Below are 17,699 nucleotides of genomic sequence, written 5' to 3'. Positions count from 1 at the left end.
GGGAAAGAAAGTATTTGTTGCAAGGTCCCTTGTGTTTCAGTGTTCATTTGGAACATGTGCATGTGAAGGAACAAGAATGTTGTCAGCATTTGTGGCCTGGAGGGAAACAATAAAAGATATTAATATTAGTCTCTCAGCTTTTTGACAAAAGTCATTTGGAGGGCTGGCTCATCCCCCAGTCTCTGGCTTTTGTCTCACTGCTGCTGCTATAGTCTCATCTAGCAAGATAATTTCATCAGAAGGTCTGTGAAGGGACTTAGCTTTTCTCCCCGCTCTCTAGAATATAGCTCAGGAAAAGAAATCCTAATAACTTAAAATATGCTTTACATTATGTGCTGCTGCAGGGTACAAGCTTTCTGTCTAAATCTATTCCTTAACATGCTCATCTTTCAGTAGGGCACCAAATACAGATCTAGTCTGATCTAGGTGCACTGATAAGACCTTGTACCCACCTGCAAGACTAACATCTTTGAGGCTTGGACTATTTAAAGCCATGATGAAGACTTTTCACATCAGGAGGTAGGAACTTGCTGTCTCAGTTAAATTACTGCATGATCTGAGTCTCAGAGAGTGAAGTCCAGCACTTTTGCATACAGTCTGAATAAATGCTTTGGTTTTTCAAATATGTGCTAGATGGAAAAACATTTTCCTGCTTTCCAGGTTTCTTAGTGCAGGTTTGAGATCTGTTGCCATGGCAAGAGATGCTGTGGAAGTTAAGTAGAACCAGTAGCAGACATGACTGGCCTGAAAATGCAGCAGTTACACTGATGTGATAGGCTCAATCTCTGAGGTTCAGCCATCTGTTGAGGACTCTTTAAAGTCTTTGAAATTCAAAGCTAGCAGATGACAAAGTGCTAGCTGAGGTTGTGACTGTAGAGGTTGTGAGTGAGTACATTGAGTTCAACAATTCCTGTTCTGGTTATTCAGCATAGCAAGCAGTGTTGGTTGTGGCTGGTTTTTTTAATGTAACACATCCATGACAAGTGAGTAAATGTGTTTTTTGTGCTTTAGACTGACACCCTGACATGAGGAGAGTCACTAGAGCGTGGGGATCTGTGGCAGGGTCTGCTCTGCTGATGCTGCTTTTGGGGATAAATGACTCCAGTTAATGTTGGTGGCAACCAGCTGGGAGAGGCAGCATCTTACGGCAGGTGCCCTTAGTGCATGTTCATTTACCTCATACAACACATTCATTGCATGCATTGTACCATCTCTGTATCATCAGTCAGTTTAGAAAACGTTAGGGTTTTAACAGCCTGTTTGTTGTATGAAGCTGAATTGTGTTTCCTTCGTGCTTTCCTTTTTTCTTTTTTTTACAAAATCAAAGGGATAGTAATTGTTCTTACGTGGTTGTATTTTTAAGTTCCAGAAATGGCAGAAGGTGGGTTTTTTTTTTAATAAGTTTCAAGAAAAGCTTGGCTCTGAAGTCTGGACTGAAATTTGGCTGGTTGACTGTTCTCCAGAAATACAGCTCTGGAAAAATTATAAGCTGAAAAACTTTTCTTCAGCCTAAGCACATTTCCACCTTCCTACGTCTGTTTTTACATGCTCTGACATTTGGGGCCAAGTTATGCATATTACAGAGCTGATTTCCGTGGATGTATAGAGCAGCTCTGTAGCAGGAAGAAAACCCCCTTCTGCCCTATGATATGTCTTGAACAGATAACTTTTGTAAACTTTTGAAAAGGGGTGTCAACAGCCCAGGTTCCTGCAAAGTACGTGTCTCTCTGCACACACAGCCCCTCTGCAACAGCAGTGCCAGCTGATTCCCAAGGTTGCTAACTAGTTACTCCATGCTGTCAAGATCAGTGGTAGAAATTCTATGTGGAGAAAGTAAGGTTGGTCCCAATGACTAATCTTATTTTGGTGCTTTGTGTTCCTCTTTCAATTGTTTTACTCCCTAAATACAGGTTATTTATTCCATCTCTTACCCACATAGTTATCAGGAGCAGCAGTAAGTCTCCCGGTGATTAGTGTGGCTCTCTAAGGCTCCAAGAAAAGCCACATCACCACTATGATTACTTGTGCTGGAATTAATTTTAGAAATGTGTTTATGAGTACACTTAAGGACCCACCAAACCGTAAACAATACTGTTTAAAAGGGTGTTTGGTTCAGATGCTGCATAATGTGTTTATTTCCCTGCCTTCCCTTCCAGGTGATAGAAGACAACACCGGCGTTCGGAGGGTGGTGGTTACCCCCCAGTCTCCAGAGTGTTACCCTCCTAGTTACCCTTCAGCCATCTCTCCAACCCATCACTTACCTCCATACCTGACGCACCATCCCCATTTTATTCACAACTCGCATACAGCTTTTTATCCTCCTGTCACTGGACCTGGGGACATACCACCACAGTTTTTCCCACAGCATCATCTTCCCCCTACAATATATGGAGAACAAGGTAAGCTGAAAGGAAGGTGCTGGTATTTCACACCTGTGTTCTGTGAGTTTTAAGGACTAGTGAAACCCAGAGTGAACATCAGTTGGAGAACTCGCAGAGTGGCTTTGCCAGAATGGTTGGAGCCTCCTTCTTTAATATCCAGAGCAGGAATTTGTTAGGGGGTGTAGCCATCCAGAGTGCAGTAATGCAGTACAATCCTGGGATGCAACACTAGGTTGCAGAAATGAAACCAATTTTAACTTCATTTGTAAATACAGTGGGGAAAAAATGTCCTATGCTCCAAACTAGGATGTGAGAGTCATGCTGGTTGCTCTTGCTGGGTCATGGTGCAGTGTTGTACAGAAAACCAAGGGACAAAATGTGTCAGTCCTGACTTGGGAAGGAGGATGGATACAAAGGGCTGCATCTGAGCTCAGCTTGCTGTGGTTGTTTCCAGTGGGAATAGCCACATACCGCTTCCTGTTGGCCATAATGTGCTTTCTGCCCCCCAGCTGTGGTTTTCCAAGAAATAACAGGCACTTTTTGTTTGTTATTCTGGTTGAGACTGTGCAGTAAGTCACTGAAAAGCATTGCCTGATACCACAGGGTAGCATGGCAACCCTAATCAGGCCATGAGTAAAGAATTGCAGAAAAGGAGTGAAAGGGGCGTATTTGTGTCTGCACTGTGCGCTGCGGTGTCCTTGCCACCCTGGAGATAAGTCTTTGTGTAATCTGGCAGAGGGCGTTGACCAAAAAAGTCATTGGCAAAGCTACTTGGCCTGTTATACATGGAAATCAGCTTGGGCTTCATGTTTTACATTGCTGCTGAACTACCTGGAGTTAAAACCCTTTGTGAAGAATATGTTTAAGCCCTATCACCAGAAGTGAGGTAGAAGGAGAGGTGGGAGGCTATCTACTGAAGTTTCTGCAGACCAACAGACTTAATTTTCTAGTGAGGACCTGACCCTTGCATCTGACATCTAACTTCATTATGCTGTGAGGGAGAAACTGGGAAGCTCAGGAAACCAGCAGGACCATGTAACTGGCCAGATGCATAGGGGAGGGATTTTGGAAAGGGAGCAGGACAGTTTGTCAGATTACTTTACAAAGTCTTGTGTGCAAAGTGAACGTAAAGCTCCTAGGTCAGTATATGTTCAATATTTCTGTAGCATGGAGATAGCAAGACATACGTTTAAGTTGAACTTATAATACGTTTTAAAAATCCTTGATTTCTACACTGGAATGACCTGGACCTGTAACACTGAAATAATTGAAGTGGTGAATATTGTAGTGATGAGCATTAATCCACCATTTTCCATTTGCTATGCGATGGCTTCTAATTTTAATTTAAAAAGCATTTATTTGTAGCATTCCGGTTTTTGGCAGTTAGTTGCTGTAAGGATGCAAATGTCTAGCTAGATAAGGAGGTATGAAGGCCAATACACACTGAAATGGCAGAGAGAGAATCTGGCTAGTTGAAAAAACTTGGAAAACTGTAATGCTTATGGATGTAGGAAAAAAATAATAGTATCTTTAATATGATGCATTAATTTGTTAAAACTTCAGGCCCAAAAGTGGAGCTCAAAAAGGAGGATTGAAGTACAAGGAGGGGCAGAGAGGATTGTATTTAGTGAGGCGTATGTGAAATATGCATGTAGTATTTATGATATTTCTCAAGCTTTTTAAAGACAGTTTTACATTCCTAAAGCTTCCACTTCATGCTGCACTTGTCTCCTTAGGCAGGCACAGTTGACACAATTGTTAAGTCTGTTTATACTGGGAAATTAAATTGCATGTAGGCAGTGATGGCAGTTTGAAACCAGGGTGACTCAGCTTAGTCTGTCCAGTCAGGCCCTGGGGAAGAAACTGCTAAATTGCTGTGAACTTAGGAAGGCTTTTTCCTAAATATCACTCTCCCTGGATTCTTCCTTTTAAAACTGTATCCCTAAAGCACAGAAGACTGAAGAGGAGGGGAAAACCTGTCACCCTAATTACTGTCTGTTGCTTGTTCATATGTGTTCATCTGACGAGTTATAAAATCTCAAACAGCAAATGAGCACATTAAATATAATACAAAAATTTGGATCAGTCCTGCAGAAATTTTTTTTTAAGGAAAAATACCAAACTTGGTTTATTGTAAAACACATATCCTGGAAAATCTGTCATTGTTTCATTTATTGATGGTCAGGAATATGGTTTTTGGAATACATTCATAGAATGGTAGGATGGTTTAGGTTGGAAGGGACCTTGAAGATCGTCTAGATCCAACCCCCCTGCATGGGCAGGGACACCTCCCACTAGACCAGGTTGCTCAAAGCCCCATCCAATCTGGCCTATTATTGTAGGACTTGGAGGTGGTTACTTGAAATCCTAGAATATGGTTACTTAGAGGCTTTTTATCAGCACTTTTATATCCTATTTCTTTAAAGCTTTTCAAGAACTTTGCTTTTGCAATGCCTTGAAGTAGGTTTCACCTTCTTTACCAGATGTGTGGAAGTGAGCCTCTAGAATTTAGCAGTAACTTTATGTAATCCAGTGATTTTGCTGTTCTAACATGGATGAACTCTTGTTTCAGAGATCATACCACTATATGGGATGTCCAGCTATATTACCAGGGAAGATCAGTACAGCAAACCACAGCACAAAAAACTCAAAGACAGGCAGATTGATCGCCAGAACCGGCTGAATAGTCCTCCTTCATCCATCTACAAAAGCCATCTAGGCAGCTGCACAACTGTATATAATGGTTATGCAAAGAGCCACAACGGGGCGAGCAGCGGAGGCGGCGGCGCCGCCCCGGCCATGAAGAAACCGGAGCGCAGAGCGAGGAGCAGCCCAAAGGCCAGTGAACAAGACTCACATGGTAAAGACAGTTTTATTTAATTTTAATTCCTTTTTATTGCACCTTTCTGGCTTACGACTGCCTGTGTATGGGTTTAGTAACTACGCCAAAAAATGTTACCAGCCACGCATAAAGGCAGCGTTAATACGGTGGGAACTTAAATCCAAGGGTTGAGCTTGCTGTGCTGTATTTGTTTTGTAAGACGAACTGGTTGCCTCCCCATATTTCAAGACTGTTCCCTGGTAGATGCAGCATCATTCTCTTTTTATCTGCCGGAAAGAGAAATGCTTTTTCTGGGCAAGTCCTTGGTTTTATTTGGCTTTTCATACAGGCATCTTGGCACTTAAAAAAAAAATCCTTACAGACAATTGAGCTGTAACCAAAACGTGAGTACTGGGTATCACTGCTTTGCATCTCCTAGGTAAATGTAGTAAACTTCCTAGTGAATTTAGGAATGATTGCTGAAAAAATAAGTTTGTTTATGTAAAGGTTCAATGGAAGTGTGATTAGTTGAAACAGAAGAAATTTGAGAAGGAATTGCTTAAGCTTAGTCTTTGGAATTAGTGGTCAAATACATCTGGCTACTTTTGAAATAGGTTTCTTCCAACATTCTCAGAGGCTTCTCATTCAAAAAATTGAAACTTCGCAATAAAAGATTAGGCCAGTCATCTAGTCAAATCTCATTTATCCCAAGCCATGATGTGCATAGCCACTTGTACCTCAAAATAACTCAGCAACTTGTTATAATCCATTACACCTTTCAGCCTTTCTCTTCTCTGTCTCTTTGCAGGCTGGCTGAACAAACTTTTAGGTAGTAAGGAAGCTTAGACCCAGTGTGTTTGGGATATCTGTTATGTAGTGTGTTTTGGAATCTCTTGTGTGAATTTATGCATACAACATAGTTTTTTTCCTATATATATAGTGTATACTTGTTTGGCTGTGTACTTGTGAGACCTAACTGAAGTAAATACTTGTGAAAAGTGACTTAAACAATAGCTGAAGAAGGAAAAAGTATTCCTGGCATGGTAAGGAGTGAGGATTTACAGCCATGCTTCGGGATCCTTAGAATTAGCAAGGAACTGTATTTGGGAATGCTTTAATCTAAGAAAATTACTCTCTGCATTTGTCTTCCTAATTATTTCTTGTCTATCAGCTTATGTTGCTTTTACTATTCTTATTTATGTTTGTTTCTTTTTGCTCTAGCCTGTGGTGGAATACATGAGGCATGGGGAAGCATGTGCATGAAAGACCTGGAATAAAGTATAGTCTAAACTGCTACCCTGCAACATAACTTTAGTGGGTACTCAGCCTGGGTGATCACTTTTAAAATAATCTAGATTGAATTTTAAAATGTAAGGGTTTCTTGTAATCCTTTTATTTGATTAATTTTGTCTCTTGGAGTAGTCTGCTGTACTCCAGCAGAGAGCATGGGCGGTCATAAAATGCTTAGAAAATCAGTGGAGTCAGAGCAATGGCCTGACCAGTCTGTCAGCCAGAGAGGGCCTAAAACTGGGAACAGCAAATGATGGAGGCTTCCCCCAAATGGGGAAAAAGTCCATTTACAGAAGACCATACAAGTCAGCATCAGTTGTCCCACTCTCCTGATAAATCCCATTCACCAACACAGCCCCAAAATAAGCTTCCACTTGATATTTATAAGCTTTTAATTGTACCTGCTGCTTTGTGTTTACCTTCTGTGTTGTTTAATTATTTGGGAATTTATTGATTGGTACCTGAAAAGCATGGCCATACAGGTAATTGAGGTGAGAGTTAAAAGCAGTCTGGGAACAGCTGATAATTCTGATTCATGCTGCTGAGATGACTGTGTGTTTATGATAGCCAAGAAGAAGGTAGTTTTGGAAGCAACAAGCAGCAAAGCTGTTTGAACTTGAGCTTTTTTGTGGATGTGTATTGATTCAAGCCTGCTAATAGTTAAAAATTTGGAAGCAGCCACACAGCACCATCAAACTTGCAGAGTAGCCTGGAAAAACTATAATGTGTGTATATATATATAGTATGTAGAAAATAAGAATCTTTATTTAGAAATCCACTTAGCCATAGAGCTCCTAAGAGGCAAGTAGGAATGTGTGAATTTAGAGTAGAGATCTGGAGCCGCGTGCAATTTCTTAATCAAGATTGTGATGAGGTTTGTAGTGTATCATTTAATACCTGGTGGTGTGTCTGTGTGCTGTGGGAGCTGGCCTGCTTCCTTGGGGTGTTTGGCTGTGGGAGGACTCCCGTGAGCCAGCTCCTGGCCAGCTGCCGCCACCGGAGCCGTTGTGCTCCCTGCCAAGGAGCGGGGCTTTAGGAGCCCGGGACACACTGGAGCAGACACACACATCCCAGATTTTGGTTGCTGCAGGAGCAGCGTTCATCAGTGGACAGTGCTACAGCTTGACATGGGATGGCTTTCCTTAGGGACTGGGCCTTGGAAGCTGCTTTGTGCTGGGAGCGTGGGGAGGAGCTGGCAGATGGTGTCTTGCCCAGTGCTGGGTGGGTCTGAGCTGAGACCCATGCTGGTGGTCTGAGCTGACTCTTTGAGGGCCTGCTTAATCAGCAGAGGAATAAGATCTTCACAGTGGCATCTGTGACAGGGAAATGTTGTCCTCTTCCTTGTTTCTCTGTAGCAATTTATTTGAGGCCTGTGTTGCTCCATACTGAGCATCTCCAAGCAATCTGTGCTCCAGCTGCACTGAGGCTGTTACAGAGAAATACTGAAGAAAATGCTCAGTGTACAATGCAAGGACAACTCTGGGTTTGTTGTGTTGGCTTTTATTCCTGAAAAGGTATGGCATAAATCACAGGACTTGAGATTCTGAAGTTAACAATGTACTTTTCCATCAAAAGATACACTAATTGCATGTATCATGCCCAGGATGTTGGAGTAGGTGCTCAAGGAAAATTCTGCCATGTGTCAGTAACTTACGGCCTCCTGCCAATATTAACAGAACCAGTGGTTTTCCAAAAAGCAGATTCAGCTCTGGGGAATGAAATGAGATTATATAGCATCATATAGTACTAAAACAAAGTAAATGAATGACTTTGGATTACTTATGGTTCAGCCACCTCTTCAATTGTGAATCCAGCATGTGCTCTTCCTTGCCACTCTGTACAGCATGATTGGTACATTAAAAATAGGTTGGTGCTTCTGTTATGCACTCTTATCTCAGGCTGGCTGTGTAGCACAGAGTCAGGACCTCTTTTTAGTAGGGAAATGACAGTTTCAGTAATTTAAAGTGCATTTCCTCTGGCCTTTGCCATTGACAGCATTGTGCCTTTATGTTGGGAGGTTCACTTGTGTTATAATTGAAATAGATATTTTAAGGGAAAAAAAAAGAAAATGATGGCTTGTAATTGCCAGGTTAGCAGTTATTGCTGTGGTAGGATGGATGGATGCTGTGTTATACAAACAGAAGACTTGGAGGTATGTTTCAGGGATTCTGATCTAAAATCCATACTGTAGGCTTTCTGCAGAGCTGTTTTAAAAGCTGAATGGGAGAGGAGGGATCAAGGTTGGGTTTTTGGTTGTGTGGCTTTTTTTTTTTAATAATAAAGGGCCCTTGCCATGTAAAAGGATCTGTAAGCGGAAATCCTGTCCCATTCATGCTGTCCTTTATGCATTTGAGTCTGAGTCACTTCCTTCTCATGCAGTCAGTGGTTCATTTCTTGTAGTGATCTGGTACTTTGAGAAGTTTTGTGTGGTTGTAAGTGCTGTGGGAACATGAGCTGTTTTGAGCATTCTTACAGTGCTTTCCCCTGCTTCCTAATAAAATACCTTGTTTTCTTCAAATCAGGTGAAACATTTATTTAGTTTTTTTATTCCTCACTGAAGTTTGGAGAACCTGAGGTAGTCAAAGCTAAAACACTTGAAATGGATAAATGTGGAAAGCGGGAGGTGGATTGTTCTGTGCATCCTGTCCAGGAGCTGGGTGGGTGCTGGGAACTGGGTGCCAGAATAAACAGACCTATCCTGGGCAGGGAGGCAGCTCCAGGGGATTGCACACACCTTTCTGTAAGCATTCCCTAAATAATATTTTTTGTGGTGTTTCAAGAAGATTTGGCCCTACTAAGTCAGAGCAGGAGCCCATTTAGCCCAGTGGTCTCTTTTCAGCAGCTGTGGTGAGAATGGAGATGCTGCTGGGGATGAACCAGCAAGCTCAGTCCTGTTCTGCTCCAGGCTCCTCCATCAGCATCCAGCCCTCCTGGCATGGCAGAGGGTCTAGTCCTGCCTGGTCCTTTGGGCACCCACTTCTTGGCCTGTTGTCTATGGACTTGTCTCTTTCTCTTGTCTACTTCTCAGAGCTGCAGGTTTCTTGCAGCTGGAGTTGATGTGCATTAGGTGTGAAGAGTAAAATATTTTAATTATATAATAGTTCAAAGAGTTGTTGTAGACTATAGATAGATCATGAACTTCTATAGTGCTGTTGTCTTACATGTACAACCAGCTTAAAAACTCAAAGATGTTGCTTTCCTACTGGTGAGGTTTTGTAAATCTGATATTGTGCACTGAAGCAGCCTTCAGGTATTCCAAAGCTGAAAGCCATTGCCTCAGACACCTCATATTCCTGCCTGAATTCCTGGTGGACATTCCTCAGGAGATATAGCTGACTCTGTGCTGATTTCTTTGAGGTAGATTGTATTAGGAACACATGGAAAATGGGCCTAACAAGAGAACTTCCTACCTGTGGTGGTTTTAATTTGAAAACATTTTAGAAGTGCTGAACTCAGCAAAACAGAAGGTCTGAGATGAAGAAGTACTTTTGACTGGTGTGGCCTGGGCTGGTGCTGGCAACAATTAATACCAGCATGTGTCCCTGAGCTTTGGGAGATACATTCTGAAAGCAGATAGTGTGTGATGCAGAGTGGTAATGATGTAGAAAAAAATAGAGCTGACACTTTCTTGATGCGTCCCTAACCTGTTCTCCCTCTATTCTTTATAATATTTATATCTAGCAAAAGTGTTGTAGGGTTGTTTTTTTTTTGTTGGTTGTTTTATTTGGGGGTTTTTTGAGTTTGTTTTGGTTTTATTGTTTCAAATTTTTTAAATCCAGAGCTTGTGAATTAAAGGGAAATTGAGTGAAGTGTGATTCACTGCAGACAGGAACCAGATGAAGTTCCTCTACTTACTCATTATAGATCCTGTCAATTCTTTTCTATTTTAGTCTTGAATCTGTTTTGCAAGCTTATTGCGCCATATATTTATCTGGACCTGTATGTCCTATGGATTTGAAAGCTTGAGGGAGTAGTTTCATCACTTTTGGTCCATATAAGCAGAAAGGCTGAGAAACTCTATAGCAATATATGTCATTTGTATGGTCTTTTAGCCAAGAACTGATGATATGGTAGATACTAATAAAGACCTTTGTTGTACTGATGTAGAAATAGTCTGCAGACAAAATTGGTTCTAAATGGTTCTTCTGCTGACATAAAAATACCCCTGCCTAAGTGCAGCTTCCTTCATTTCCCTAAATGTGTTTGTTTACATAAACTAAGGGGATTTAACAAGATTGTTTCCTGAAGACAACTCGTCAAAACTGACATAGTGATTTTATTAGCAACATGGAAAAAATACATTCTGAAGACTCTAATATATCTGTCAGGATATATGAATTTCAGTATTATACCAAGTAATGAAATGTGAAACATAATATTTACTGGAAACAGAGACATGTTGAATCTTGTGAGTATAGATCAGCATCACATATGAAATCTGAATGGTATTACTGTTCCTACTGCATTTTTTTTTTTAATAGTTTCAGCAAGTTATAGTACTTGGCTGAATTGTTTAGACTTATATCTGATCAGATATGTATATATTGTGTGTTGTGCCTGTGCTGTTTTTCTTTAAGTTTTAATAAGTGAGAGGAAATAGGATGCAGTAATTAGGGCACTAGTCTGAACTTGAGGAATCACAATTAATTTGTGACATGAGGGAATTTCCAGTGTGATATTCTCATGCCTTGACTTTATCTGTCTCATCATGACTGAGCTTGTGGTTTGTTTGTTTCTATTTGGAAATGCATCTACTTCTTAAACATTCTTTAGCTTTTGTATTTTCTCTCAAATAGTAAATAGGCTGTGAAATTGTTTGTTCAGGCAGAAAACAAAATGGTGATGAGTTTCAGACACTTCTGATGTTAACATGTGGAGAAGACACCTTTGTGTACCACAGTCAACTCCCTTAGCTGGGCCACACAGATTCTGCACCAAAGAATATTTTACCAGTCTCGTAAAGCAACCACTTAAGTGAGCTCTGTATAAACTGATGAATGTATTAGAAACATATTGAGATTATGTAGAGTTCAGGCAAAGTACGTTCACAAGTTCGTGTCAATCTCCATGCATGGAGGAATTTATGCAGATTAGGCTTAATTTATGTCTTTTCTTCAGCAAAAAGAATTGCTAAGATAAATGTCCAGCATTGCTGAGAATGATAATTGTGTTGAGGAAGAGAAACACATCTCTCTTTCCTCTGCTGTCTTAAAACTTGACTTGCACCAAGGAGCTTTGATGAAGAAAGACGAAAGCTAAACATCCAAAGTAGATCAGTGGTATTGAAAAGCAAGTCCATGCCCAGCCCAAACATACTCCCTCCCTCAACATGGCTTTGCCCAAGCCCCAAACCCAGTAGGGTTTTGCTCCATGCTGCCTGTGGGTAGTTCCTTCTGCTGCCTCATGATCAACTCTTTACCGGAAGTCCACTATGTGCAAGATGATTTCCAGGAATTTACAAGCCTGTGAAATCTTGTCTGCACGTGAAATGTCATGAGCATGAAGGCGTTCTGCTGTTTTTTGGCTTTGTGGCAAAGTCTGAATGCTGTGGCTGTCCTGCCTTCCTTCGCACCATATTGCCTTGTTTTGGCAGAAGATGTTTGTGCTTCCCTAACACACAGTCCTGCAAAATGGGAGGGCTGGGGCAGGGAAAAAGGACATAGTCACACTCTATTTTTATGCATTTATCTTGAAAGACCAAAGAACCAGCTGCATAACTTGGGCATCAGAAGTTGTTGAGATGAGATGATTTTATTAATTATCTTCATTAACTAAAAAGAAACATCACCTCTTAAACTAATGGTACAATGTTCTCCTGTCTTGAGTCTCAGCTCATTTTAAAGGTGAACATAAATGTGTCAAACTTGGCTTAATCCAGATTTATTGTAGCTGAAATGCAAACAAAACATCAGGGTAGCTGTGGATTCGTATAATCCAGCGTGGTTAGGAGCTGCTTTAAGAGTTGGTCTTCTGGGCATCCATGGCTCTGAAGCACCAGGGGAGCAGAGTGGATGAACATGATTTTGGTTATGTTTTTCAGGCTCAGCACAGAAGCTCAGACAAAATACACGTCAGTCGAAGCTCCCTTATCTTCCTAAGTGTGCTAGCTGGCTAGAAGCACAGCTCAAAGTCCACCTAGGACAGTGTAGGGCATATCTAGTGAAGCGTGGGGAAATCTTGCTCCTGGGCTCTCATTTGACCTGATTAAAAACCCTTTTCATGGTGGCTGGAATTTTTCCCCAAGGCTGTTTTTCACAATCCTGATCAACCCCTGCAGACTCCCATATTCTTCTTCTCTTCTGCTTTCATCCTGGCCTTGTCTCACATTGCCAGCAGGATCTCCTTGGTGGGGGGAGCTGGATATGTTATCTGCTCCATGATTTATCAGGGAGTCGGTGCTGAATGACGTAAAGCACAACCTCTTCCCCCCCAAGGATCTTCATATTATCTCAAGAATTTGCAGCTTCTGCTGCAAATGACAGTCAAATCCAGAAGACTGAAATCTGAAACTTTTTCCTAGGAGTTTACGTAATTTATAGATATCCAACCCACAATAAAAAAACATTAGCAAGTACATTTTCATCCTGCTGAAATGCTCGGTGGTTAAATCCCCATATTGGGGAGAAGAGTTACACAGAGGTCTTGGATCTTCAGAGCAAGATAAACACACTATTCTCACCAGTTAAGAGGAGATAAGGTGGACCACCGACAAAGGAAGGGGACCATGTTTCCCTTATTTGGAAATATCTGGGACATTGAGCCAGAAGGGAGAGAGAATTTATAGGGAAGAGGTAGAACATTTCCTCCCTCTGGAGTATAAAAAATAAAACACCTTTAAGTGTAATAATTGAATGAATAACCCTTATTTGTATGCCCAGATGTTCTGAACAATGTCCATCTGTATATTCATCTGGATTTGCAAAGGCGGTGAAATGAAATTTCACGTCCCACTGAAATTAATGGGATTTGTTTACTGAGCTCTCTTAGGCTGTGCTTCCAAACCCATCAGTTAGTTTTCTTTTTCTGTGGAAGGGTGGAATTTGATTTCAAAAGTTTTTGTGACCTTCAGTATGTTTTCTTTTATGTAGAGGGGGAAAAAGCCGTTGATTTTGAGCAATGCAGGGTTCTGCTTTGAGTGCTGCAGTTAACAGAACGAACGGACGTTCATCTAAAAATGAACCAGCCTGTTTGATTTTTTCCAAGGTTCATTAGAAAGGATTTTGTCCTGAAGCTTGAGTTTGGCTTTCTGTTTATTTTTTTTTTCCTGTAAGGAGCTCTGCTTAGAAGCAGCTGCTTTGATTTACCATGATTCATGTGACTTTTGCCTGAATTTCATCTCAGCAATGAAATCCAGATCAAGTGGAAACGCCTGTAGCTTTGTTGAAGCCTTCCCAGTGAACTGTAATCAGGTGGATATTTCTGTGGAATATTTTAAATATTTGGAAAGATTCTCGGTGGTGGAACTGGTGGTGCAAACATCCAGGACTGTATTTTGCCCTCATCCCATATAGGACTGCTAATTACCCAGGCAGTTCTTCCAGCTCACTAATCCTTAATTGGTTCAGACATTGTAGATCAGGTTTTCTAAAACATACTTGAGTGCACTCTTTGCATCACAGGCATGGGAGGGCACCAGAAACATCATGTCAACCTTTTTTCACTTGCATGGTAGGAGTTTAGGACCTGATCTTTGTGAAATGTTGTGTTAAATATAATCCTAACTCAGGTAATTGAAGTTCATCATTCAAACTTGACTGCAAAACAATTTAGGCTGGGATTAGTCAAGTCAGTCAATTGTCACCTGTCATGACAAAGGTAACTTATTTCTGTTCTGCTGTCAATCTATAAAAGTTTTAAAGAGGGGAGCTCTTGGTCTCCATCTCTGAGCTGTAGTGCCTGGGCTGAGTGGAAAGAAAACAGTGTTCTTTCTTTTCCTGGATTACTATGATCTCTTCCACCACTCATTGCAGTCTGATGATCTCATAGTTTTCATCTGAAAAAAGAAGGTCAATAATTTACATCAGTAGCAGAAAAGCTAGACTGGGATTCATTCAAAAAATATTGTGATTCTGCAGCCAGTCATTAGGTTGACAGTGAAAAATCCCAGTGCAGGCTCCATGAAAAGGCTTTGTGTTTCAAGCACTATAATTTGGAGTGATTTTTTTTTCTTAAAGCCAGACTTTTCCTCTAGAGTCTAACATCATTTAAAAACATACAGATAGTATAAGCAGTGCTTAGAAGTAAAATTCCAGCTTTAATGTAAATGTTAAGACAAAATCAAGAATGGGATGACACATTTTCTGCTTTTATCCTCTTTTAGAGAGTTTTTTCTGCTTAGTTTCTGAAGAAGGATGAATAGGTCTTTGAGTCTATATTTGAGAGTGAAATAGTGGCTAAAACCAAGCATCCCAAAGTGCTTTTCATTCCCCATCATGCAATCTAAAGAAGACATTTCTCCTTTAATTTCTTCTTTGATTTAAGCAAGGCTGAGGAGTTGTCATTGAGGGCAACACTTGGCTGGTAGATGCTTTTTGAAAGTTGCTTAGACTGTAACGAGCATCCTTATGCCTTTGCCTTGGGGAAGTGTGTGCATTGTTGTAGCAAATTTAGGGGCTTTACAAGGTTCCTTGCCAAGAAGGTTGTTACTTTTGGCTGGGGAGCTCCGTTTCATCCTGACCAAGTTTGGAGCTCCTATGGAGTCCGTTTCGGCTGGACTGTCTGATCGTTTTCCTGTGCAAATAGGCAGTTTTGCAGGTTATTTTGCTAGTTGTGTGTTTGATCCAGAAAATGCTGTTATTGTGTGTTATGGGCAGATTATCAAAGGCTTTTATTGGCCACTTTTTGTATGGTCATATTTTTGAAGGTCAAGAAAAAGCAAGTTTTATTTTTGGGTTCAATACTGATGCCATTGTCCCCCTGCACGGCAGATAGTATTTCAGAGCAAAAATATTTCCTGATTGGCATAGGGCAGCAGTCATGGGATTGAAAACCCCAGACTGGTGACACTGGAGTCCGGTCAGAGGCTGTGTTTGGTAAGGATTATGTTTTCCACCTCAATTCCTAGGGGATGCAGGGGTCACGTCTGCCATGGGTAGACCTATTGGCTGTCTCAGAGTGGCAGGGACATACCCATGCTGTCTGCTGCCTCTCAATCAGGTGGTGGGTTTCAACAGAACCAGCTGGGAAGAGAAGACAGTCATTTTTAGTGCTGTCAAACTTGTACTTTTCATCAGTGTAAGGAGAAGCTGTGAGACTTCTTTTACTGTTTGTGTTTGTGGAGCTCAAGCTCCAGCATCGCTGGCAGCTGAGACACAGTTGCCGCGGTTGAAGGGAACCTTTTCTTTCCGAGAGGAAGTCTTGCCTCTGTAAATGCCAGATAACGTCATTGCACAGCTGGCATCAGACGTCCTCCTGAGTCCCTTCCGAGGCCTTTCAGGTGTTAAGCAGTGTGGGTATCTTGGCCATGCAGTTGGCCATCCCATCCTCCTCCTGCCTTGGCCTGGAGAAACCTGAAGGGCTTTTATGGCCACATCACTTGTGACAGCCCGAGGTTGTAGTAACAGTAAGGTGGTGATCTTTGCAGGAGTTACTGCTCCTTTTGAATGTCTGCTTGATTCATCAGACTTGGAGAGCTGCCAGAAGCTGTCGTGCCAGATTGTAGCCTGACTCCTGCATGCTAATGAAGGCTGGGCAGATGGTCATGGGCTGAAGTGACAGGGAACCAGAAGAACCAAGAAGGGAAAAGCATGAAGCAGCACACAAGTAAATGGCAGGAATTAAGGGTCAGGCAATGCCATGTGTCTCAACTATCACAGAAAATCGTGAGAGGGTTGGAGAACTTCATTTTATCTAGGAAAAGATGAGCATTTGTTGGCAAAGCTTGCAGTGGGAGTTTTACATCAGAGTTTTACCTGGGAAGTGGGAGTCAGAACTCCAGGAAAATTTTTGGAGGGCGTTTCAGGCTCCTCGTCAAATAAAAAATGAATCTTGTTGTTGGAAATGAAAGGCATTAGTGGCAACTGCAGGTAGACAGCTTACAAACACATGCAAGATGAGGTAGAAAAATGTTTTGCAAAGTTGTATCAAATACATGTAGTTCCTATAAACCCAAATCAGAAATGACAAGAGAAAAAGAAGAGTCAAGAAATGAAGAGGGGTAATATGCTTTTTTAAAAATCAATAAACTCACATTGTAACAGTTCTCTTAGCAGACTGTAGCACCTTCCTGTGCCTTAGGCAATGTGCAATAAGGGACAATGATTGATTAACATTATTTCTTCATTGGAAGGGATAATCTATCCTTTTTTAAAATATTTACTTCAGTTGGCTAGTATCCCACTTGGTAACCTGCAGTGGGCTACAGGGTAGTGCTAACTAGTGCTCATAGGGGCAAAAACAATACTAAGCTGATAAGTTATTTAGATAAAGCTGGAAGAGCTCAAGATTTTTAGCTGCAAAGATTCAACCTTTTGAATAGCTGTCCCACAGGCAAGGCTTTGCCAGAATGAGGAGACATCCCATAGTGAATCTCACCTGTCTCACACAGATGCTTGCCTGCCTACCTGCTCGAACAGGAGTTTTTGTCTATGCCAATGTGACTTAGAAGAGACTAGCAGCCTGTAGCATTGCAGTTATGCTAATCAAAATCAACAGAATTTTAACTCGCATTCTTGGTTAGCTGCTTTTGTATGAATCAGCTGGGCCATTTTTAATAGTGTACTTGACAAAGGCAGAGGGGTGGCCACTGCTGGTGGCCACAGGCGTAGTCAACCCTTGTTTATCTGCTAAGCTTTTGCTGTCTTCTCAAACCCACATAGCGTGCAGGCTGCTGTTATAAAACAGCAAACAGGAAGCTGCTGAAAATAAAAACTAAAACAATTTTTTAAAAAAATTGTGTTGACACACAAAATAAGCTCCAGCAAGTCAAAAGTATGAACGAGAGCTCTCCAAGAAGAGGTCCTGTGTGTAAGGAGTTGCAGCAGATTGAGCTTGGGCTTTTGCTGTGTCTGTGGGTTATGTCATTGTTTAATTTGGTGTCCCTTCAAAACCAGCCAGCTGCAGCCATATGCAACACACTGCTGCTGTTATCTTCTTTGTGGGATGTACACTGTGCTTTCTTAAGTTGTAAAATGTATGTGGTAGAGATGGGGGATTGCTGTATTTTACTAAGAAAGCCCTTTTCTGCCTTCTAATGGACCAACTGCGT

General features: G+C 41.4%; 1 protein-coding gene across 1 annotated transcript in view; it reads left to right on the top strand.

Annotated features, from left to right (window-relative positions):
• The window catches only part of FNDC3B (fibronectin type III domain containing 3B), a 163,114-nt gene that overhangs the window by 65,660 nt on the left and 79,755 nt on the right, over window positions 1-17,699 (top strand). The window contains exons 4-5 of the mRNA XM_010006566.1: window positions 2,157-2,400; window positions 4,955-5,242. Coding sequence (XP_010004868.1) covers window positions 2,157-2,400; window positions 4,955-5,242 — 532 coding nt within the window. The remainder of the gene's footprint in view (window positions 1-2,156; window positions 2,401-4,954; window positions 5,243-17,699) is intronic.

The sequence above is a fragment of the Chaetura pelagica genome, unplaced genomic scaffold, assembly GCF_000747805.2.
Source record: "Chaetura pelagica isolate M959 unplaced genomic scaffold, ChaPel_1.0 scaffold341, whole genome shotgun sequence".
Taxonomy (NCBI): Eukaryota; Metazoa; Chordata; class Aves; order Apodiformes; family Apodidae; genus Chaetura; species Chaetura pelagica.
This window is presented reverse-complemented; position numbering and strand designations above follow the sequence as displayed.